Here is a 25,404-nt window from a genome sequence, read left to right as displayed (position 1 = left end):
CGCGGCCTCTCTTGTTGCGGAGCACAGGCTCCAGACGCGCAGGCTCAGTAATTGTGGCTCACGGGCCCAGCCGCTCCGCGGCATGTGGGATCTTCCCAGACCAGGGCTCGAACCCGTGTCCCCTGCATTGGCAGGCAGATTCTCAACCACTGCGCCACCCGGGAAGCCCAGATAGCTGGATTCTTATACTTCCTTCACTCAGCCTATTGTGATGTGTTATTTTGGTTGAAGTGTATGCACAAAATGTGGCCTCACACAGATATGTAGTTGGAAAAGGGAATGGTATTTTAATAGTGTTTTCAGGTAATTGTGGATATTGTTCTTTGATTCTATACCCAAACGCCATAAGTGGAGTTTCTTAAAGGTTAGTTGCAGTGTGGAATCTGAAACCATATCAGTGAACTTTTTCTGTGCTCTGTTATATTAAAATAAATTGGTGTGTCTTGCACTTTGAATGGTCTTTTGCCCATGTCTGATTTGGCAGCATCTTTCATGGTCACTTAGAAAATATTGGTTGGCTGAATTATATAAACCTTCCAAATATTAATTCATTTTACGATTAATTCAAAATTACATTTGTTAATATGACCTTTCAGTCTCATCAGATACTCTGTAAGTATTGGAAACTATAAATCATGGTAGGGAACATGCAAGTTTTCCAAAATTCCAGTTTTTCCTTGAAAGCTCAAATTTTATTTATTTACTTATTTTTTAATAAAAAAAATTTTTTTCAAGGTCCAAGAAGACTTTATTATTTATTTATTTATTTATTTATTTTTGGCTGCATCAGGTCTTAGTTGCAGTATGCGGGATTTTCATTGTGGCATGCAGGATCTTTCATTGCGGTGCGAGAACTTCTCTCTAGTTGCAGTGCGCGGCCTTCTCTCTAGTTGTGGTGTGCAGGTTTTCTCTTCTCTAGTTGTAGCAGGCGGGCTTCAGGGTGCCTGGGCTCTGTAGTTTTGGCACGCAGGTTCCAGAGCACGTGGGCTCTGTAGTTTGCGATGCGCGGGCTCTCTAGCTGTGGCATGCGGGCTTAGTTGCCCCACGGCATGTGGGATCTTAGTTCCCCAACCAGGGATCGAACCCAAGTCCCCTGCATTGGAAGGTGGATTCTTTACCACTGAACCACCGGGGAAGTCCCTTAAATTTTATTATTGACAATAAATGCTGTCAGTTGCCTTCCTTGACGTGACAGCCTCCCTTTGCCCATTTTCAGGAAAATATCTCCCAAATACCCAAGTCTGAATATCTGTAGTTTGTTGGTCATTCTTTCAAGTAAATGAAAACGGTGGATAGTTTAGCTTACAAGTTAAAATAGTTGAAAAGTGCTTTGTCTTAAGACAGTCATTTATAGTATTTTGCATACTTCTTTTTTTGTCTGATAGAATATTTTAAAAGGCATGTGCTCAAAGGTCCAGATTTAATGACATTAATAATTTTTACTGTTTCATCATGGGCGTTCTTACATAAAACTGGCCTTTTTTTTTTTAACTGCAAGTTTGTGACTGTGAGAGTACAATGACTACTAGTACAGCTAGGTACCAGTGATAGGGGGCTGCCATTTTTCGCATCATTACTTTTGCACTGTCAGTACAAGGCAGATAGATGATGATGATGATGAAGATGAAAATAGTTGTGACCTCTTAAACCTCATGAAAGCATCCATGGGCCACACTTTCAGAATCGTTACAGTACACTGTATATGAGCATTGAAGATATATAGCTCCTAGATGGATTTTTCAGGCCTTTTCCATTCTGTTTTCATCCCGCTGTTTGCATCATTTCTTTTCTTTTTTACATTTCCCCTACTATTCTTGAGGTTTCTTTTAAAAAAATAATAGGACTAGTCTTTAAAAAATGTCCACCATCCAGTTGGTTTTTTTAAACCTTAAGCATTTTAAATTTCTGCCCAGTATTACGGTTTTACATTATCTTTTTTGTAGTGTTGCTGATTGTATTTTGCTTTTGTTATATAACATTGGGTAAGATTGATGTGATGAGGAGGACTGAAGAATTTAGAGAGAAATATTTCCAGAATATGGTTTGAAATATTGACCTTTTCTCCTTATCGATCACTAGCTAAATTTACATATGCTTGAAACTTGTGATAAAAACTGGTCAAGCTTATCAGATTCAGTCTTCATGGGCAGGACAACTTAAGAATGTAAAAATTATTTTGAATTGCCACAGGACAGAGTTATGGAAATGATAACCAAATAGTTGGAGGTGTGAAATTGGAGCTTCGAAAAAAAGAGGGTGAGATTAGGGATATTGGTATGGGAGAAAAATCACAGAACTGATGAAACCACAGAAATGATTTTTTTTTCATAGTATTAACAGTGGGCTGTAAATGGCTGCAACAGTTTTGTGCTCTAGCTTATCTAGCTTAGAAGCACAAGTTTTTTGTTGTTGGTGGTGGTGGTGTTAATTTAGTCAAGGAACTCTTGCAAATATATTTTCTTATAACAAAACCCTGTGGACTCTGACAGTTTCCCAGTCTTCCTAGAATTTTTAAGAGGACTATCCTTCATGAGTCGTAGACTAGAATTCTGCACTTTAGAGTCCAATACTGTTAGATTCTTGAATACTAATATATAGTCTTTATCTGATGCTGTTAATTTTATTTATTTATTTAGTAAATTTATTTATTTTTATTTATTTATTTTTGGCTGCATTGGATCTTCGCTGCTGCGCGCGGGCTTTTTCTAGTGCGGCGTGCGGGGGCTACTCTTTGTTGCCGTGTGCAGGCTTCTCATTGCGATGGCTTCTCTTGTTGCAGAGCATGGGCTCTAGGGCTTCAGTAGTTGTGGCACGTGGGCTCAGTAGTTGTGGCTCGCGGGCTCTGGAGCACAAGCTCAGTAGTTGTGGTGCACAGGCTTAGTTGCTCCGTGGCATGTGGGATCTTCCCGGACCAGGGCTCGAACCCGCATCCCCTGCATTGGCAGGAGGATTCTTAACCACTGCGCCACCAGGGAAGCCCAAGATGTTGTTAATTTAAAAAATAGCAAATCCAAAACTATATTTGTACCAAAGGCAATCTATTTGTTTTCTTTTAAATATCTTACATAAGTTAAATACTTTGTATTTTCTCTGTTTTTCCAGGCAGAAGAAGTGGAGACATACTTGGAAAACCTTAAGGAAAAAAAAGGCTTGTCTGGGAAATATCAAACATCATCAAAATTGTTCCAAAACTGCAGTGAACTCTTTAAAACACAGGTAATATTTGATAGTAGTTGGAGGGAAATAGAAGAGGTGAATAATATGATGGCTGTATTTTTGGTGGTATGCATTTCTCACTCCTCAATTCCTTCTGACAGAAGCAAGTTAGAATCATGTTCTGATAGGTACATAGTCAGCCACTTAAATATTCATCTCAAAGAGAGGTTGTGCTTTCCTTTGTGTGTAAAAAACAAAGCCCCGGTTTTTTTATTATAGTAAAATATATATAACGTAGAATTTACCATTTTAACCATTTTGAAGTGTGCCATTCGGTTACATTAAGTACATTCACCTTGTTGTGCAACTATCAGCACTAGCCATCTCCAGAACTTTTTCATCATCTGCAGTGGTTACTTCATAACGATTAAATAATAAAAACACCCACCCCCACTTCCACTCCCACTTCCCTGGTAACAACTATTCTACTTTCTTTCTCCGTGAATCTGACTGTTCTTGATATCTCAAAGAAGTAAAATCGTACAATATTTTTTTGTCTTCTTTAACGTAATAAAATGTTTTCAGGGTTCATCCATATAGCATGCATCAGAATTTCATTTCTTTTTTAAGGCTGAATAATATTTCATTGTACGTATATACCACATTTTCTTTATCCATTCATCCATTGATGGACTTTTGAAACCCTCATTTTTTAATCCTCTTGTCATCTCATCTAATTGATATATCCCAGAATCAACATTTTTAGATTTTCCTACTATAGACTTGAAATCAAAGGGTTGAACTTTACAACTTTTTTCGAATAAAGGGGAAGAGGTGAATAATATTGTTTATTTTATTTTATTTTGTATTATTATTATTATTTTTTGGCCGTGCTCTGCAGCTTGCGGGATCTTAGTTCCTTGACCAGGGATTGAACCTGGGCCACGGTGGTGAAAGCACCAAGTCCTAACTACTGGACTGCCAAGGAATTCCCAGTATTGTGTATTTTAATGCTTATATGTATGTAATCATATAATTGGGGTTTATATTATAAAATTCTCTTTTCTTAGCAGTAGAATCTGACCCCAGTTTTTTGATAGAAAAATTATGTATTTTATAGGTGTTGAAAATAGTTATTTTAGCTATAGCTTTTGCATTGTCTTTACTGCATTTAAATACTGCTTCAGATTATTTAGCACCTTTCCTTGAAGAGGCAAGTTCATGGAAAGTTAGGTTTTCTGTCTACTTACTACAAGTAAAGTTTATTGATAAGAAGTCCTTTACTTAATAATTATTAATTGATGAGCAAATGAAGTCATTGATAATTGAACTACAAGGGTTGTGTTCTTGTCATACCGTAGATTTTATGACCTTGGATAAAAAGAAAATAGCTTTAAAATAGTGGAAGTATGGTAGAAAAAGAAAGCTAGGCACAATGTGATGTTGAGTAGGGGGTTTTCTGTTGGTTTTCCAAATTTATCCCCCAGGCTAGGAGGATTGGTTGGCCTTTCTTGGATTTGATTGTGGAAAGTTACCTGTTGTATATTGTTGCCCAAGGTTCACTATTTTTAGATCTGCTATAAGCTTTCCAGGGTTTTGGCATAAACCCCTCTTCATAAGGTTTCCTCTTCCAGTCTAATGTACAGTTGAAATACAGGCCCTAATTACTCAGGAAGGATAATGCCTCCTTTGCTGATAACTGGTAAGAAAGGTAATTAGTGGAGGTTTTTTTTACAGGCGTGGCATGTGCTTGTGATGGAAGGAGCAGTGGACCTCAGAGTTAGGAATCTTAGGTTCAGATCCCATTTCTGTATCTAAAGCTTTATAGCTTTGAGCCACATTTTCCTCATCTGTAGAAATTGAGGGAACTGTGACATCCATTTATCCTACTTGTATGTTTTCTGTCTAAGGTTTTGTCAAGAATGACAATATCTATAATCTTATAGAAAAATTGAGTGGCCAGTTTGGTTTGATACTATTTTTTAGTTTCTAGCGAGGTTTTATTCACTTGTTTGTGGTTAATTGGAAGTATTTTGTCTGTTAATGCCATATTATTATGTTTACTTTTATAATATGTTTTGCTTTAACTGTTTCTGTAGATTTTTTTTTTTTAATTAATAGCTACTTTATTTATTTATTTATTTTATTTATTTTTGGCTGTGTTGAGTCTTCGTTTCGTGCGAGGGCTTTCTCTAGTTGCGGCAAGCGGGGGCCACTCTTCATCATGGTGTGCGGGCCTTTCATTATCACGGCCTCTCTTGTTGCGGAGCACAAGCTCCAGATGCGCAGGCTCAGCAGCTGTGGCTCACGGGCCTAGTTGCTCCGCAGCATGTGGGATCTTCCCAGACCAGGGCTCGAACCCGTGTCCCCTGCATTAGGCAGATTCTCAACCACTGCACCACCAGGGAAGCCCTGTTTCTGTGGATTTTGAGCTATGCTTTTCTTTTGCTGTTATACATCTTTAATTTTAGTTTTCTATTTCTTTCATAGAGTTTTTCTGGGGATTTCGTGCATCGATTGCCTCTTTTAGGAGAAAAACAGGAGGTAATTGTTTTCCTTTTTATATATTTCTGAGAGTAAAGTAGAAATTCTGAATTAATTTTCTTTTTTGTGTGTGTGTTTGTTTGAAGGCCAAGGAGAATGGAACAAATCTTACCTTTACTGGAGACAAAACTGTAAGTGTGATAGGGAATTTAGGGCATTGAACACATTTTAGTGTTCTTATGTTTGTTTATTTTAAATTCTTATCTTATGCTTACATTTAAAAAGAAACTTAAGAATGGAAGTTATACACCAAAATGTTAATAACGGTTATATCTGGATGATATTGTGAGTGATTTTTATTTTCTTTTTTATGTTTTCTTTTTTTCATGTTTGCTACAATCAGTCTGTATTGTTTTGTAATTATCACCCTATAAATATTATTTGTAAATAGTAAGAAACTTTTAAGGTAGAACCTTAAACTCCATGTAAAATCTTGTGATAGAATATAATTGGAAGAGTATATCTCAAAATTTACCCTTTTAAAATGTACAATTAAGAGGTTTTTAGTTGTGCGACCACCAATCACTGTCTAATTCCAGAACATCTTCATCACCCCAAAAACTAACCATGCCGTCATTAGCCGTCACTCCTCATTCCACTGTTCCCCCAGCTCTAGGCAAACACTATTCTTTCTGTCTCTGTGGATTTGCCTGTTCTGTTCACTTCATATAAATGGAATCGTACAATTTGTGGCCTGTGTCTGGCTTCTTTCACAATTTAAAACTCTGTTTTAACTTTTACTTCCTTCTTGTACAGAGCCTTAAGATCAGTTGGGGTGAGCAGTTAGGGCCTACTCAGGCCTCTCTTGGGCTGCTTACTATTTTACCATGATTTTTATAATTAACTCCCAGTTGATGTACATTGGGTTGCTTCCAAATTTTCACTGTTATGGATAGGATCATGTTCATAGTGTCTAGCTGTATCTTTGTGCACATTTATAATATTTTCTTTAGCCTAAATTCCTAGAGGTGGAACTGTTGGGTCCAAGTATATGCACAGTTTATAAATTCTTTTGTAATGTTTTGTCAAAGTGCTCTGGAGAAAAGTTGTAGTGATTTGTGGTCCCAAGAAAGTAAGATTGCGTTTCCCTCGTTCCTCACAAACAATGGCTATTATAATTTAAAACAGATTTATGCAGTTTTTCAGGTTAAATTTTTGTAAATTGTATTAAACAATAATTGTTGATGCTGAATATCCATTTACATGCATATTGGCTGTTTGTAATTGTGCTTTATTCAGTGGTCTTCTGTGCATAGCATACTTTTAAGTTCTACTGAAGGCTTGAGCCCTGTTCCCAGTGATTAAAGCTGGCTGAAAAGATGACCCTGTTGAATATCACAAGTAATGTTTAGAAATATTTAGTCTGTTTATAGTCAAAAGAAGTCAAAGAATTATCTGTCCTTTGATTATTCTTCCTGAAATTGAGCCTAAGAGAATACTTTATAATCCTATTTAAAGGATACTAATAAGTTCAGTACCTCTACCCCCTTTTATTAAAACTCTGATAAAACATGTTTTTTAGAGGAAAGGGCCTCTCTCTGTCCCTTCCCCTAGGAAAAGATTTAATATCTTGATTAACTGAGTTTTCTGGTTTGATTTAAGGAATAATGTGATATGTTTACCATTATAATTTTTTTTCTATTAATAAGTTTTATTTTTTGGAGCGGTTTTAGGTTCACAACAAAATTGAGCAAAAAGCACAGAGCGTTCCCACATACCACCTCCACAGATGCACACTCACACTCCCACACCATCAGCATCCTGCACCAGTGTGGTACACTTGTTACAATTGATGAGCCATCATTGACACATCATTATCAACCGAAGTCTGTAATTTACATTAGGGTTAGTTCTTTGTGTTGTACATTCTTTGGGTTTTAAGAAGTATAAAATGACAGATAAACACCATTATAATATCATACAGAAGAGTTTCATTGCCTTAAAAATCCCCTATGCTCCAGTTATTCATCCCTCCCTATCCCCAAGCCCCTGGCAATCACTGACTTTTTTTTTTACTGTCTCTATAGTTTTGCATCTTCCAGAATGTCATATAGTTGGGATCATATATAGTCTTTTCATATTGGTGTCTTTCACTTAGTAATACACATTTAAGGTTTCTCCATGCCTTCTCGTGGCTTGATAGTTCATTTCTTTTTAGTGCTGAATAATATTTCATTGTCTGGATGTACCACAGTTTGTTTATCCATTCACCTACTGAAAGAGCTAGTAATAGTATCTGATAGGATTGTTGTGAGAATTAAAGAAAGTAATAAATATTACATGCTTAACAGAGTGCCTAGCCCATGAATATTATTTTTACAGGGTCAAAATATCTATATTTCAGAGTTAAGTGCAAACTTTATCAAATCTTGGAATATGAGAATCAGTCCCTTTGAGATTTGTAAGAGGTAGTTTTTAAGATATGTAAAATTTATAGCAGAGCAACTTATTATACCAAAGTTTTACTGGTTAATGAACAGTTAAGTTCAGGAGAGGTTCAGTGGATAAATAGGACATGATGTACCTGTAACTTTGAATATGTACAGTTTTCTCACAAAGTGCCCCTGAATTTTGTCAGAAAGAGACTATCAGGCAGAGGTAAATCAACGTATGATTCAACATGACATTTATGTCCTTAAGTTACTAAGATAACCTAGTAAATGTAAAGCTGAAGAATCATTTAATCTGCTTTGTTTTGACACTTTGAATTTGTGTCATGGAATATAATTTTTGAACTCTTGTTCAGAATTTTCTTGGGTTGTAGGATAATTTTAGCATTTGAGAAAAGCTGTGGCTCCCTAGGAAAGTGCAGAATCTATTATCCACTTTGAGGGGTTTCATAGATCAATGAAGCTTACCCAGAGGTCTCTGGATAAAAGTTCCTTTTAAGACCAGAAAGTAATAAATTGCAAGTCTAAGTAGTAGTGCCTCCTTTCAGACATGAGGAAGAAGCAGCCAAACATTTTCTATGTTCACCTCCCTTGTCTTTCTGTTTTAGTCTTGCTTTTGTGAAGGTCCATTGTCCATCTAGCATTTAAGGCAACACACCCTTTGATGGCTTTTTGCTAGGGCTGTGCACAGACTAACTGGCTTTGGATCAGGTAACCAGTTCCATAAACATGGAGGCTATTTATTCTACTTTCTTGACTTTGGGGGACAGTGACTCTTGCTTTCCATATAGCCCAGCCAAGATTAAATTTTTGATATAAATGTGAGACCTTGTTAGCAGAAATTGTGGTGGTCTTGGGAAGGGCATTGAACAAAGGGAATTAGATTCAGGAACTGGTGTTTATAATTCACCGATGTCATCATGGGTGGTTTTTTCCAGGTGATTTAAATTAAATTTCTTTAGTTTGTTTGGGATATCTGTGTAAAATATAACCTAGCATCTTAGCATGGCTTAAGTAGAGTTTCATTTTAGGGATTTAAATTGAGGTTTTCCTTGTTTAAAAAAAAAAATGTTAAACATGAGATTTTTGTGTATAACAAAATATAAGATGTCCTGCCTTTTAGTAATTTATAATCTAACCTACTTTATTGTATACACTGTAGGCCTGTTTGTTTTGGCAACTGTTTTAATGAGTAAAAGTGAAGGACTCAACGAAGTTTCTGAGCACATTCTGGAACGAAATATTCATGTTGTGTAATTAACCTGTGGGTTTTTTTTTTTGCCACTTTGTATTTTTTAAATTAATTTTTATTGGATTATAGTTGCTTTACAATGTTTTGTTAGTTTCTGCTGTACAGCAAAATGAATCAGCTATACATATACATATATCCCCTCTTTTTTGTATTTCCTTCCCATTTAGGTCACCACAGTGCATTAAATAGAGTTCCCTGTGCTATACAGTATGTTCTCATTAGTTATCTGTCTTATACATAGTATCAATAGTGTATATATGTCAATCCCCATCTCCCAATTCCTCACCCCCCTCCCGCCAACCTGTGTTCTTAATTCTTAAGATTGGGAGATTTGATGTCTTCTTTCTTCTCTAGGTAATGCATGAGCCCTTGAAAACTTGGCAAGATGCACCATACATTTTTATCGTACATGTTGGCATTTCACCCTCCAAAGAATCATCAAAAGAAAATTCACTAAGTAATCTTTTTACCAGTAAGTACATTTTGTTTCTTTTTATCATTTGTATTACTGTTATCCAGCTGTGTCACATGGTGGGTAGTGTAAAATTGCTTTAAAGAGGTAATAATAAGGGGAATTCCATGGCTGTCCAGTGGTTAGGACTCCATGCTTCCACTGCAGAGGGCACAGGTTCGATCCCTTGTCAGGGAACTAAGATCCCACAAGCTGCGCAGAGCAGCCAAAAAAAAAAAGAGGGAATAATAAATTAAGAATGTTGTCAAGTAGAAAAATTGAGGGAGAGAAATTAACATTTTTCTGCATTCAATATGTATGTGATAGGCACTTCACGTATGCTTTCTTATTATGTATTATAGATACTAGATTTCATTTTCCTTCATTTGATCCTCCTGCTTTTAAAATTTTCAATTAGTATTATGTTCTCAGTAGACTTGTTAAAACTTAGTTATGAAGTCAAACCTTGGAAATTTTTAAATCGATTGACCTGGATAATTTTTTAATGTCTCAATTTTTCTTAGTGTTCTCCTTTCTACTTTCGCTGCCCAGTTTAGGGATTCATCTATGTCTTACCTAGAATTTTACAATAACTTACTAATTGATCTTATTTTCTGTGGTTTCTTTTTTTGTTTCTTCCTTCTCCTTTACAGTTTTCTTCCCTCCCCTGCTTTCTCAAGTAGAATGTTGAATAGAAACAATGATGGTGGCCATCCTTTCTTGCTCCTGACTTTATTGGCAATATTAGCACATTTCACCATTAAGTATGATGTTTACTGTAGATTTTTTATTGTTTTTAATTAATTTTATTTATTTATTTATTTATTTTTGGCTGTGTTGGGTCTTCGTTTCTGTGCGAGGGCTTTCTCTAGTTGCGGCAAGTGGGGGCCACTCTTCATCGCGGTGCACGGGCCTTTCCCTATCGCGGCCTCTCTTGTTGCAGAGCACAGGCTCCAGATGCGCAGGCTTAGTAATTGTGGCTCACGGGCCTGGTGGCTCCGTGGCATGTGGGATCTTCCCAGACCAGGGCTTGAACCCGTGTCCCCTGCATTGGCAGGCAGATTCTCAACCACTGCGCCACCAGGGAAGCCCTGTCTTTTTTTTTTAAGATTTTTATTTTATTTATTTTTTGGCTGCATTGGGTCTTTGTTGCTGCACGTGGGCTTTCCCTAGTTGCGGTGAGCGGGGGCTACTCTTCTGTTGTGGTGCGTGGGCTTCTCATAGCCGTGGCCTCTCCTGTTGCGGGACATGGGCTCTAGGCACGTGGGCTTCAGTAGTAACGGCACGCAGGCTCAGTAGTTGTGGCTCCTGGGCTATAGAGTGCAGGCTCAGTAGCTGTGGCGCATGGGCTTAGTTGCTTCACGGCATGTGGGATCCTCCCGGAGCAGGGCTCAAACCCGTGTCCCCTGCATTGGCAGGTGGACTCCCAACCACTGCACCACCAGGGAAGCCCTACTGTAGATTTTTTAAAATATTCTTTATTTGGTTCAGGATATTTCTTTCTATTCTTAGTTTACTAAGTGAATTTTTTTCTTTTTTTTTTTTTTTAGTATTTAGAATGAATACTCAGTTTTATGGACTGCTTTAACTGTATTGATTAAATTGATCATATAGATTTCCTCATTTAATCTATTAATGTGATGCATTGCATTAACTGGTTTTCTAATGTTAAACCATTCTTGAATTTCTGAGATGCCACTATTTGGCCTTGACACACACACACACACACACACACACACAAACACACACACACACACACACACACACACTCTCTCTCTCTCTCTCTCTATTTTCCAGAATTTTATTTAGAGTTTTTTGTCTTATGTTCAAAGTAAGATTGGCCTATGATTTTCATTTCTCGTACATCTTCTATGGGTTTTGGCATCCAGGTTATGCGAGTTTCATACAATGAATCAGAGAATGTCCCGTTTTTACATTCTGTTGAGCAGTTTTTGTAAGGATAGAATTATCCATTCCTTGAATGTTTGATAGAACTCACTTATGATAGTGTTTTGGCCTGATGTTCTTTTTTTCCCTCATGAAGGTTTTTTGTTTTTTGGGGGTTTTTTTTTGGCTCACTGCGCAGCATGCAGGATCTTAGTTCCCCGACCAGGGATCGCCCTGCAGTGGAAGCGTGGGGTCTTAACCACTTGACCACCAGGGAGGTCCCATGCCATGAGGATTTTAAACAACTGATGTATTTTCTTTCTTTCTTTCTTTATTTTATTTTTGGCTGTGTCAGGTCTTAGTTGTGGCACGCAGGATCTTTCGTTGCGGCACATGGGCTTCTCTCTAGTTGTGGCACGCTGGCTCCAGAGCACATGGACTCTGTAGTTTGTGGCACTTGGGCTATCCAGTTGAGGCACGCAGGCTCAGTAGTTGTGGCGCGAGGGCTTAGTTGCCCCGCAGCATGTGGGATCTTAGTTCTTCAACCAGGGATCGAACCCACATCCCCTGCTTTGGAAGGCTGATTCTTTACCACTGGACCACCAGCGGAGTCCCAACAACCGATTTATTTTCTTTAATAGTAATAAGTATTTTAGTTTTAGTTTTTCTATTTTTCCTTGAATCAGGGTTTTTCTTTTTTTCCCCACTGAGAAATTGTCCATTTCATTCAAGATTTCAAATTTGCTGGCATAAAGTTAGTAATGATATTACTTTAAAAAAAAAAATCTATTTTTATTCTTAGTATTGCTTCTGTGCCTTCTCTTTTTAACTTTTAAAATATTTCTAGAATTCTATTTTACTATATTTTTATCCCAATGAACCAGCTTCTGGTTTTAATTTTCCTATTTCATTGTCGATTTCATTAATTTCTACTTTCGTCTTTATTCTTTATTTCATTTGACTTAATTTTAAACTTTTGTTTTTTATGGATTCTTGCATTGAATGTTTAATTCCCAAGACAGAGATGGGTCTTATTCTCCATAGTAATATGGAATATAGCAGATCTAGGCAAACCAGAGGTGGCCTGGCAGTTTCTAGACCCAAGACATATGTATATCCTCCTGTATCTAGGCGTATGGCTTCCTAATGAGTAATAGTCTCAAGGAGCATTTGCCAAGATTTACCTTGTACCTTCTTTCTTTGAAAAAGATGGAGAAGAAACCTTGCTTCAGTCCACTTCAGGCTCTTCATGCATCAAATCTGGCTCTGGTCCCCCTTTATCTTAGACTCCTACTAGTTTCAGTGATTCCACAGGAGCTGTACGCTCAACTACTGTAGCATACTTTGGGGCCCAGAGTCCACCATGACCATGGATTCAGCCTCATGCACTGTTCTGAGTTTTTGTTCAGTTTTGATACATGGAGCTGTTTATCTTGTTTTTGAGCTCATGTCCTTTTTGTTTCCTCTCTTTTTTGTTTTTGTTTTATTCATCTGTTGTTTGGAACTAAAAAGATGATACTCAAAACTTAACTACACCTTGTGAAAGTCCTAAAATTCTCTCTCTAAAACACTTTTATCATCTTTCTTACCTTCATTAAAACCTTTGATGTCTTCCTGTTACTATAAAATGTCCAATTCTGCAGCAAGGCTTATAAAACTCTACAAATTGTCCCAGTTTACCTTTTGCTGCCTTGTGTCAAAATGCTACTGTATGGTACCATATGGAGTCTCAAACTACATGTTCTTTAAAACATGTTCTTTAAATATATCATGCATTTTCACACCAGTCCTTGTTCATGTAATGTCCTCTACCTGGATGGCTTTTTACTTCATCATAGAAAATACACACTCATCCTTCTGGGTCTGGCTCAGGGGCACAGTTCTCTGTTGCTTTCCAACTCCCTCTCCCCTGAAGATAGTAATCCACTAGATGGCAGAAAACATCTTTTACATCTTTCCATCTCCTGTATTTTCCATAGTGTGTGTCACATGGTAAGTGCTCAGTAAATGTATGTTATATTTTAGCATAGAGCAGGGATTAGCCAACTTTTTCTTAAAGTGCCAGATAGTAAATGTTCTCTCTGCTACAACTACCCAACTCTGCCACTGTGGTGTAAATGTAGCCATCAACAGTATGTAAGTAGGTGGATGTGACTATTTTCCAATAAAACTTTGGAATAGATGGCCAGATTTGGTCCATGTGCTGTATTTTGCTGACCCCTGCTGTAGAGTCAACAAAGAATTTGACAGATATTTACTAATTATTTTATTTACTCTTTTATTAAATTAAGAGGGTTTAGATTACTAACCAGTTCAGCTATGAAATTTTTGTGATTGCTATTATGGGATGCTCCTTTTCTTCATATAAGTATTGGACCTGATTTACTTTTAATAATGGTATGTCCTTTTTGCTTGATAAAAATTAGTAGGAAATTTTTGTTGAATAGTCTGTCTGGAGATATCACTTCTCAGATAAATCAGTTTATTTATTAATCATACTTAAAATTTATCCAAGTAGTTTTATCAATTACAATTTTTTTATTTTTTTTTAAAAATTTTTATTTATTTATTTTTGACTGTGTTGGGTCTTCGTTTCTGTGTGAGGGCTTTCTCTAGTTGCGGCAAGCGGGGGCCACTCTTCATCGCGATGCGCGGGCCTCTCACTATCGCGGCCTCTCTTGTTGCGGAGCACAGGCTCCAGACGCGCAGGCTCAGTAGTTGTGGCTCACGGGCCTAGTTGCTCTGCAGCATGTGGGATCTTCCCGGACCAGGGCTCGAACCCGTGTCCCCTGCATTAGCAGGCAGATTCCTCTACCACTGCGCCACCAGGGAAGCCCCATCAATTACAATTTTAAAGTAGTCATAGGTTTGCTTCAGTAAGGCAAATCTTCCAAATTCTTGTTGTTACTGTCATTTGTTCTGCTTCATTAAACTCTTCATTATTATTAAGCACCTTCTGAAAATGATATATTAATGTATGAAAGTCACATAAAATTAAAGTAGGTAAAAAAGGAAGAAGGAAAGCAGTAGGAAAATATAGGTAAGGAGAGAGAAAAGAACAAAGAGGGTGGCAGAATGAAGGAATGAAGTCCATTACTTTTCAAAGCATATTAGTGATGTAAGAAAAAGCATACATGAAGTATGTATGGAATTTAGAGGAGATGGGGAATAGTTCCACTTGGGCAGCTCACCAGGTTTTGTGGAGGAAATACATTCAACTTAGTCTTTAAAGGATGTGAGTGTGGGAACAAAGGGCTTTTCCACCTACGATAACTGACTAGAGCAGAGTCATGCTGAGGCCTGTGCAGGACACAGCACAAACCATCAGAACACTATGAATTTCAGAGTGCTTTACAAATGTAATAATCACCAGGATTGAAATGGATAAAAGTAAATTACCCAATGGAGTTTTCATTAATTTCATCAAATATCAGACAATGTTTTTGTTTAATTTTTTCATTCTTTACATTAATTCTGAGGACTGTGTTTTGGCAGTGACTGTTGAAGTGAAAGGTCCCTATGAATACCTCACGCTTGAAGAATACCCATTGATGATTGTAAGTGAACTTATATTCTTTAACCTCAACATTAAATGAGTTTAGCTTGAAAGATTGTCCATGTTTTGTGGCAGTATTAAAGACTTGTTCCTCAACAGTTCAGAAAATACTGCTTGTAGTTCTGTACTTACTTCCTACTAGAATGTGATCTTGGAAGTGTCAGTGAACCCCTCTGTGCCTCATTTTCTCATGTGTAAAATGAAGTCAGTGACTTGTGGAATTTTAGAGTTGGAAAGTACCTCAAAGGTCATTTCACCTCTCACATCCTCTCTAGGATCCAAAATAGGGTACTTCTTAAAACCCTATAGTTTCTGATCCCACTTAGGATGAGTAAATGATGACACTTTCTCCTTTTCAGTCTGTGTGTCTGAGAACATCCTTAATCTGTTTTCAGATTTCTTTTGTTTGTGGGTTTTTTTTCTTTTTCCTTGTGCTTTTATAGTTTTCCCGCTCTGTTGTGTTTCCTTGCCTTCAGCTGTATCTTAACCCTGCCGTGCGTTTTTTCCTCTCATTGTCTTCATTTAAATAATTTTAGATTGTGAGCCGAAAAAACTCTTTTAATACAAAAGAGCGGTCACTCTCTAAGGGAGACTCTTAGGTTGTCTCTCTCTGCCCGAGAGGAGACAGTTTTTTCATCTTAGTATTGAACTTCAAAGAAATAAAATAATTTTTAAGATAGAAGGTGTAGTATGTATATTTTTTACAATATGTTAAGACTGTGTATTGATTCTAAATTGGCTCTTGGCCCTAATCCTTCTTTTTCCCTTTTACCCACTTGGATGACAGTTTTTCATGGTGATGTGTATTGTATATGTCCTATTTGGTGTTCTGTGGCTGGCATGGTCTGCTTGCTATTGGAGAGATCTCCTGAGAATTCAGTTTTGGATTGGCGCTGTCATCTTCCTCGGAATGCTCGAGAAAGCTGTCTTCTATGCAGAATATCAGAACATCCGATACAAAGGAGAATCTGGTATGTGACCAAAAAATGTTTGCCAGTTTGTTAGTGATTGGCAGGTGAAACTTAAGACAATTTTCCTAAGGTCAGCAGTCATTAAGTAGCTGTAACTTTGCAGTTACTTAATTATTAGAATAACTTAAGCAGAATCACTATGATTGTGACTTTGTTTTTAATCTCTTAAATTGTGGGTTCAGTTATTTAAGAGTAATTTTATTGAAACAAACTCACAGAAGTTACTACAGTAGTGGCCACTTTGGGACTATTATTATCATTATTGAATCTCAGTTGCTGTTGATTTTTAAGGTACCATTATTATATGCATCTAAGAAAGAAGGTAAATACTGCTAATTTAATTGTAAGATGCCATTGATTGTAAGACCTACCTTGATTTCAGAGATACTGGGTGGGGGGGGGTTGGTAAAATATAGTAATACCGAGAAAATAGGAGGGTATTTATGGTTTAGTAAGGTGAACAGGTAGTGATAGAAATTGTTTCGTACTGAAGTGTTTTTTTGTGATAGCTTCAGTTGTCTCTCATCAGACCATTTAATTATTAATAATTCTTGTTGCAAGATATACTAATTAGATCTTTCCCTGGTCTTTGAAATGGCTTGAAAATAATAGATGTGAAAGTGAGTTGAAAATTCTGTGTTGTGTTTTGTGCTCTCCTACATATAGCTATATTTCACAGTGTTTTAAACTGGGAGGAATATTCCTTAGATGCTATAAATTGTTGAAGTAGGGTGAGGTATTCTGCTGAGGTTTTAGTGAAGCGGGAGGTGAAGAGGGAAGGTAAATTGAGCACACCCAGATTGCTTATCCACATGAGTAAGACCCTAAGTGATACCAGCTTGTACTTGTAAACATCGCAGAAGAGGTATTCTTTTTAAGTAGGACTAATATCAGTGCTTATTCTGAAGAGTGTTAGAAATCTACATTCTGGTTCTAGAATTGTGCCTTTTCCCAAACCTAGTTTACATACTGCATTTTTTCCCCCTTTTTTCTTTCTTACAGTGCAAGGTGCCCTGATCCTTGCAGAGCTGCTTTCAGCAGTTAAACGCTCACTGGCTCGAACCCTGGTCATCATAGTCAGTCTGGGATATGGCATAGTCAAGTAAGTATTAACTTCCTATATGGAAGAGCAAATTAAAATGCTGATTAAATTGAAACAGTGTTTCAGGTTTCCAATGTAATTCTGAAAGAGTCGATATAAGAAATAGTCCTGAAATCAAAGGTATCTGAAATTCTGTGGATTTGTAAAAGTTGGAAAAATGTTAGTGTTTCATTTTACTGCTTAGAATTTAAGGAGCATCTGCAGGAAAACCTGCAGTATAGCAAATGACATTGAAACATCAAACTTTTAGAATAAACTTATTGTGACTTTACTCTTCCAAAGTATTCTTGCAAATCAGATTTTTTTAATGGGAAGAGCATTCTTGAGTGCCTTCTATATATTAGACATTGTTCTAGGCCCTAGGGATACAGCAAGAAAACAAAAGACTTGGAGTTTACATTTGTGGACAGACTGGTGCACAGACAAAAATACGTGAGTAAAAAAAAAATACGTGAGTGAAAAATCTAACATGTCAGTGAGCAGATAAAGCAGGGGAAGCATATAGAGTTCTAGGCAGGAGGTGGAACTTTCAGTTGTAAATATGGTGGCCTAGGAAGGCTTCACTTTGGCATTTAAGCAAAGATCCAAGTCGGTGAAGAAGCTATATGTACACCAGGGGAAGAAATGTTAAGATGTGGTCAGATTCTTTTATATTTTGAAGGTAGAGCCAGTGGACTTTGCTGGTAGATCAAATGTGTGATGTGAAAGAGAAAAGGAATCAAGGATGATGCCAACTATTTTGATCTAGAATCAAGGATGATGTCAACTATTTTGATCTAGAATCAAGGATGATGCCAACTATTTTGATCTAAGCAAGTGGAAGGATGGAATTGACGTTTACTGAGTTCAGGAAGATCTTAAATGGAATAAGTTTGGAGTGGAGGCAGGATTAGGAGTTCAGTTAGGTATCCAAATGAGGGAAGTAGGAGGGAGAAATTAAGGCAGAGATATAAATTTGGGAGTCATAAGGATGTAGCTGTTATTTAAAGCCGTTAAGACTGGATGTGATCATCAGGGAAGTGAGTGTATACAGAGAAGAGGTCAAAGGACTGAGCCCTTGGACTATTATTATTTAGAAGTCAATGAGGTGAAGTAGAATTAGGGCAGAGGAAATTGAGAAGTGACCAGTGAAGTGGAAGACAAAGCTGAACACTGTTTCAAGGGGGGAGTGATTAATTGTGTCAGGTAAGAGGATTGAGAAGTGATCATTGGATTTAACTACATGGAGGATATTAGCGACCTTAAATGAGAACAGTTTTGATGAAGGGGTAGGACAAAAAGCTTGATTGGAGTGAGTTTAAGAGAGAATAAGGGGAATTCTCTCTTAAATAGGGGGAGAGGAATTGGAGTTAGGTATAGACAATTATTTCAAGGAGTTTTGCTTTAAGTGGAATTAAAGAAATGGGGGACTTTAATTTTTTAAATTTTTTCATTCATTTAAAGGAGTTTTGCTTTAAATGGGATTAGGGGAATGGGGGGGTTCTCACTTTGAAAATGTATTTATTCATTTAACATATGTGGTTGCCTCCTGTATGCCAGGCAGTATTCTGGGTTTCTAAGATAACACCATTGGGGAAATAAATTCCTGCTCATTTGCAGTTTTTCTAGCATATAACAAAATATAAGAACAAACATTGCTAAGGCTTAGGTAGACATGATTTAAGGCAGTGCACCTCATACTGTAATGCACTAATGAATCACCTGGGGATCTTGTTAAAACGTAGATTCTGATTCAGAGGTACTTTGAATATCAAGGATCTAAGATTTTTCCGCCTTGACACAGAAGCTACTCAGACTTTTCACATTTTGCTGGATTTTGAGCTTGATAACAGACTATTTAATGAGTTTTAATAAGATTTTGATTGTATTAAGGAATTGTTAACAGTTTTAGATTTGATAATGATATTGTGGTTATGTTTTTTCAAAGTCCATATCTGTTTAAAAACATACGGAAATACATATAAATAAAAGGTAAGATCTAGGATTTGTTTCAGAATAGTATGGGAGGATGGGAAGTGGATGAGGTGTGCATGGGGCAGGATTAGTTGTGTAGGTTGATGGCTTTTGGGACTGGATGATGGGTTTATAGGGGTTCATTATACTATTGAATATGTTTCAAAATTCTCTGTAATAAAAAGTTTTTTAAAAAATGCAGTTAAAAAAAAAAAATGCAGTAACCAGGGACCGGATCTCAAGTTCTAGTGTTCACTGTCTTGACTTAAGACCATATGTCTGTTTGAGTTTTTCTCAGCTGAATCAAGTATGTCTGGCTTATATCTGTTAAGTTGTTGGCCTGCATTAATCAACATGAGTTTCTGTTACTTAGCTTGTCTTGGGGTTTGTTGCATTTGTACTCATTTCTTTGCTTCCTCTTTAGGCCTCGCCTTGGAGTCACTCTTCACAAGGTTGTGGTAGCAGGAGCCCTTTATCTTTTGTTCTCTGGCATGGAAGGGGTCCTCAGAGTTACTGGGGTCAGTATTGCTTAATCAGAATTTTTGTGGTCATTTCAGATATATAGTTTTTGTCTTGAGGAGGTTAATTGGTAATGTCTGTGGGCTTCTTTACTATTTCCTCTAAGTCACCTTTGGGCTCTGGTTTACCAAACGTATGTATAATTCATTTTTTCTTTTTAATCTATCTATTAGAGCTTCATAAATTTAATGTGTGATGGGGAATGAACGCTTTCCCACCTGTCCCCAGATTACTGCTTATTTACTAGTTCCCCGGTGGGAAGCAGCAGTGGAGCAGCTGGCTCCATTCTTGCGTAAGTGACAAACATTGTAATCATGCACTTGCTGGTTAATCTGGTTTTTGTTTTAAAGTGACAGTGCTCTTTGCTTAACCAGCACTTGCATTTCGGAGGCTTTCTTAAAATTCAACTGATTATATTTTACATAATTATTTACAATTACATAATTATGCCTTTTGTTAGGGAAGGAAACCAAAGCACTGAGACATAGGTGATAAAGAAATTTATGTTAGAGCTGGATTAATGTGAAGAAGTGGGCCTCCCTAGGTCATTCCAGTTATTTTCCTATTTATTTAAAAATTTCTCTCTGCAATAACTTGTTAGATTCAAGATGGTAAATGCTGTCAACTTTTCTCTCAATTAAACTGGGCTCAGTAAGTTTTGCAACAAATTGCCCCTTAAATGAAACACTTTATGGATGCAAATTTGGTTTTCAAACCACACTGTCCTCTGTATGTAATTTCCTTAGACTTTCAGCAACTTTAACCACCTGTCAATTTCATTTTCTTTCTTCTGCTGCTGTAGTATTTTTCTTATCCCTTGGCTTTGATAGTAAACCTGGCCCTCTCAGCAATTGATGCCTGTATTATTTTATGGATATCCTTTCAGTAATGCCCTGGTGATTGGGTAGTTAGGGTTAAATAAATAGCATCTTAAACTTTATGAAAGCAAGCAGCATAGTTTTGGGGATAGATACTTGCCTTACATCTTATTTTGAGGTGAGCTCTTTTTCATAAAAATACATTGTATATTACAATTCCAGAAATCAATAATTCTCAGTATATTAATGATGCAGTAATTTTAAATATGAGAAGGGTCTTTAGGACTTACAGCCAAAACCAAAATGATGGGAAATGATAGGATGGAATGGGAACTTATACTGCCATAAAGTTTTTGGTGCGGTCGCTTCCTACCATGGATCTTAGGGTGCTAAGAACTCTATTACCACGTTATAACTCTATATTAAAGAACCCTTATTAGTTAGCAGCACGTTTCATTGTACTGAGATTGTAATCAACAATTTGCGTGAAATGCTTACAGCTGTATATTATACATGATGGTTTGTCAGAAGGGAAGAGTGATGCAGGTGCCAAATGTTACTCCTTTTTGTTTTCTTTCAGTTCAAATGCAAAACCACTCCAGATGATTATATAAATGCAGAATCATGTGCTGGTTTCATTTCTGTGCCTCTCTGGACATCTCTTTTTTCACCACCTCTTTTTCTTTGTCTGCAGGCCCAGACTGATCTTGCTTCCTTGGCCTTTATCCCCTTGGCTTTCCTAGACACTGCCCTGTGCTGGTGGATATCCTTCTCATTGGATTCTTTGATGGCAGTCTATTTTCTCCTTTTGGAGATGGGTTTCCATTGATCTTTCTGCAAAGGGTTTTTTTTTTTTTTAACAGTTTTATTGATTACTCCTTAGTCTGGGATTAGGTAGGGTATTTTTAGTCTAACAACCTGAGGCCTCAGGTAAGCAGTTTTTTTGTTTTTAATTTTTAAAATTGCATCAGAAATTGGTGACTGTGATCTGAGCACAAGATGAAAGCTTGTGGCTTTCCTTTTTTTTTTTTAATGAACATTTCACTTTGATTTTGGACTTATTTGTGCACCCCACTTAGTGTTAGAATCACTGGCTGCCCTGCTCCTGACATTTCTTTCAGCCTCTAGGAATTATTAAATGCTTTGAAAATTATGAAAAGATTTTGATTCTTAAAATGTGGTTTGGGGATTACATAAGGTTGTTTGACTCTCTTAAAATTCTATGTAGGTTTAGCAGGTTTAACCCCTTACAGGGTAAGTGTTTTATACCCCTGTTCAAAAGCTGACTTCAGATTGTTTGAAGGCTTCCACTGTTTGAAGTAAATATTGATTCGTTTACAGGTGAAGCCAACCAGCACGTAACAGACAGATTTCTATTTAAGTAATCTTTTTCTCTTGCTTCTTAAAATTAAATACTGTTTATTAGGGACTTGGCCTATTGGATGAAGGATTTGACTTTTGGGACTTTTATCCTTTTGGTTTTTTTTTTTTAATTTGTGTTGGTTTTTGTGTATTTGCTTCTGTGTGCAATATTATTGTCTTGATAAACTGTGATGGTTATAAAAGGCTGAATGTAAACAAAATAATTTTATGAATTTGAGTAGATTATCATATATCAGAAATCTTTGAAATTGAAGTGTTCTTGGTTCAAATGGTCAAGCTTTTCTAGGTCAATACCTTTCAAGTGTGCTTTGTGAACCTCTATAAATATTGGGAGGAGTGGAGAGAGGAAAGTGGGGCTGGACCAAACAATGAGATAACCCAGTGTTTAGGTAGCAGCTTGTTAATAAGTCTTTGTCAAAGCACAGACCAAGCTCCACCTCATTGATTTTTGTATCTGCTCATTCTGAAAGTCGGACATGAGAGCAGATATCCTCTTCAGTAGTCATCAATTCCCCTCCTGTCTTCTGTGGCAACTTCTACTTGGGAATAATGTTCTGAAAATGGAGAGTCATTACTTTTAGAGCCTAACTGCCTGGAATACTCGACCAATTGTAATTGTACTGTCCTTTTAATTCAGGATTGATCTGGCAGCTGATGGCAGTGCTCTTAATATGGCACAAGGGGTCTAAGTGTAGAACTCTGGAAGGTTGTAGGCATAAGTGTATTTATGACCCTAGACTGGATTAGCTGGGACAGTGAGAACAGAGCTACCTACCTTAAAGGAAGAGAGAAGATAATGCTAACTTCTCTTCCCTTACCTGTTACTCATTTTCATTTCATTTTCTTCCATTTGTCTTTCTTTTTCTTTTTTCTTTTTGTTTCTCTAGAAAGCTGCTTCCTGTCTTTATTTCTCTTTTTAATATTTTCCTCTTTTCTTTTTTCTTCTTATTTTTCTCCATTCTCATTTTATCCTGGCTCTGTCTTCTCTTCAGTATCTCATTGAAAATGAAGACTTTCTTATTAATCATGGTGAGGCTTGGGGTGGTTGTGAGATTGAGAATAAGAGAGCTGTGAGGCCTCTGGGATCCATAGCTCTATCATTATGACCCCAGAGCCTCAGAAACGAGGATTAATTTAATAGCTTATGGTTTTTCTGAATGTTGATTTCCTTGACCTTCAAACACATATTTATTAGCCTGACTCAAACAATGAAGCTATTAAAACTTCGGAGGAACATTGTAAAACTCTCTTTGTACCGACATTTCACCAACACACTTATCTTGGCAGTGGCAGGTAAGTCGGGGACTTTCTTCCTGATGTTTAAATGTGATCCTTTTAGAACAGAGATTCTTAACCTGAGAGGTTATAGGAGGGCTCTGTAAAATTACATAGAAAAGTTTTGTGCATTTTACTTGGGGAAGTGGTCTTTAGCTTTTGTCATTCTCCAAGGGGTCTGTGGTTCAGAAAAGATTGAGAACCATTTAGTTTAAGTATAATAGATGAAAATTAATTCAGCTGTTAGCATATCTCTATCCTGTCTCCATTCTTTTTCTTGAAGCAAGTTAGCTTGAGTGCCATAGAGCATTCAGATTCCTTTTAGAAGACATTAATACTTGCTTATTTGGTTTTATTAAATAGCTATAGAATTTTAGGTCGGGGTACATTGCCATTATACTCCTTGTACGTATGTTACTAAGCATGCATAAAATATAGACATTAGGTAGACCATAGCCAAAGTAGGCTTATTTTCTGCCTTTTGGCCCTTGTATCAGGAAAAGTGAAGTCTGGCCTGTGATTGGAACCAACAGTTGTGTTTGTCTTGCAGTCATTTTATCAGCCTTTTTTTCCCCCATCTGACCAGCTAAAGAAAAATTAGCATTACTGTACTAAGGATAAAGGAAGGGGAAAAATTGTGTTATTGATATTGCTGGGAAAAGCCACGTTTCCAATAACTTCATTTCCAATTCTCAGGGTTACTGAATTAGCCAGATAGTAAACAAAACTATTCTTTAAGTACAGAAAGGTTTGACAAGAGTACATGGGCCTTGTATAGAGTAGTTAAGTAAATTTGTATTGAATAAATATGTTAAAATAACAGAAAGTGTCGGTCATGTTTGGGGGTTAGGGATGTGGGGGATTCCACTTAACCAGAATTGGAGAATGTAACTGGGGATGTAAACCAACATTCATAGTGACCAGGTTTTATATTTCCTCTTAGCATCTATTGTGTTTATCATCTGGACAACCATGAAGTTCAGGATAGTGACTTGTCAGTCGGTGAGTTAACAAACACATGCATTTAGGAATAGTGTACTGTTTGTTACACACAGACAATGATGTTGATGACAGTGGTAAGGTTTGTACCTTATAAAAAATAAGAGTTAGGTCTCCACTCTGAGGGTTAGAATGCTTCTCTCCTCCTGAGTATTCTATATGTATCATATACTATATATACTAGTAGTTCAAGAGAATTTTGTAAGTGATAACCACAGTTTGTCATAACCCAATCTTGGCTTTAACTAAAAATTCTCAAATAAGAAATCCAGAGTCTTAAACATTAAGTATGTGTGAATAATGCTAATTGAGTAAAAACCGTGTCCTTAAGATCTGAGCACAAAGACTATGGTCAGTAGCATTTCTTTGGAGGCAACTAAGGCTCTGTTTTGGTAAAACTAAAGAAATGAAAATTATAAAAAAATAACAACCTGATGTTACTTTCTCTTACCTTATATAAAAAGCCTTCCCTAAAGATTCTCGGAGCTATAATGAAGCATTGACAAGCACTCTGTTTGGTTAGTGCCTTTTCTTTAACAATGGTAATCACTACAAGGGAAGAAATCAGGTTCATTCACTTTGTGCTTGGCGCAGTGCTTGTTAGCATATAGCAGGCCCTTAGTAAATATAAGTTGAATGAATAAACAAATAGTTCTTGTTCTATGCAAAGGGCTTTGCGAACAAAGGGTTAAGATAATGTATATAAATGTATTTTTTCCCCTTTTGGTAGGATTGGCGGGAGCTGTGGGTGGACGATGCCATCTGGCGGTTGCTGTTCTCCATGATCCTCTTTGTCATCATGGTTCTCTGGCGACCATCTGCAAACAACCAGAGGTTTGGGGATTCTTCTTATTTACGCTGCTAACCATTGAATGGCCACGTTATCGATTAGGGGTGGTTCAGTGAGTGACACTGTCAGGGCCGTATCATGTAATGGAAACAATACTCATTGGGTCTGGACTCAGGAAATTGGGTTCATGTCTCAGCTCTCCTATTAATTTGAGTTGTGTTTTTTGGCATGCTGCCTCTTTTCACCTCTCTGAACCTTAGTTTCCTCTTCATAAAAGAGGGGGGGGTGCTTCCCTGGTGGCGCAGTGGTTGAGAGTCTGCCTGCTAATGCAGGGGACATGGGTTCGAGCCCTGGTCTG

The 25,404-nt window shown here is 37.1% G+C and overlaps 1 protein-coding gene across 9 annotated transcripts in view; it reads left to right on the top strand.

Annotated features, from left to right (window-relative positions):
• The window catches only part of TMEM87A (transmembrane protein 87A), a gene marked incomplete at its 5' end in the record, with an annotated part of 44,333 nt that overhangs the window by 5,092 nt on the left and 13,837 nt on the right, over window positions 1-25,404 (top strand). For 2 of the 9 annotated variants that reach the window (XM_082453107.1, XM_082453102.1), the window contains 12 exons: window positions 3,103-3,216; window positions 5,647-5,700; window positions 5,787-5,831; window positions 9,697-9,814; window positions 15,176-15,237; window positions 16,024-16,207; window positions 17,210-17,309; window positions 19,687-19,780; window positions 21,294-21,366; window positions 23,171-23,275; window positions 24,201-24,259; window positions 24,987-25,090. In XM_082453107.1, the coding sequence (XP_082309233.1) occupies window positions 3,103-3,216; window positions 5,647-5,700; window positions 5,787-5,831; window positions 9,697-9,814; window positions 15,176-15,237; window positions 16,024-16,207; window positions 17,210-17,309; window positions 19,687-19,780; window positions 21,294-21,366; window positions 23,171-23,275; window positions 24,201-24,259; window positions 24,987-25,090 (1,112 nt within the window). The other 7 variants (XM_082453103.1, XM_082453101.1, XM_082453104.1 and 4 more) reach the window with 6 other exon arrangements.

Source organism: Balaenoptera physalus (genome assembly GCF_965194825.1).
Source record: "Balaenoptera physalus genome assembly, chromosome: 2".
Taxonomy (NCBI): Eukaryota; Metazoa; Chordata; class Mammalia; order Artiodactyla; family Balaenopteridae; genus Balaenoptera; species Balaenoptera physalus.
This window is presented reverse-complemented; position numbering and strand designations above follow the sequence as displayed.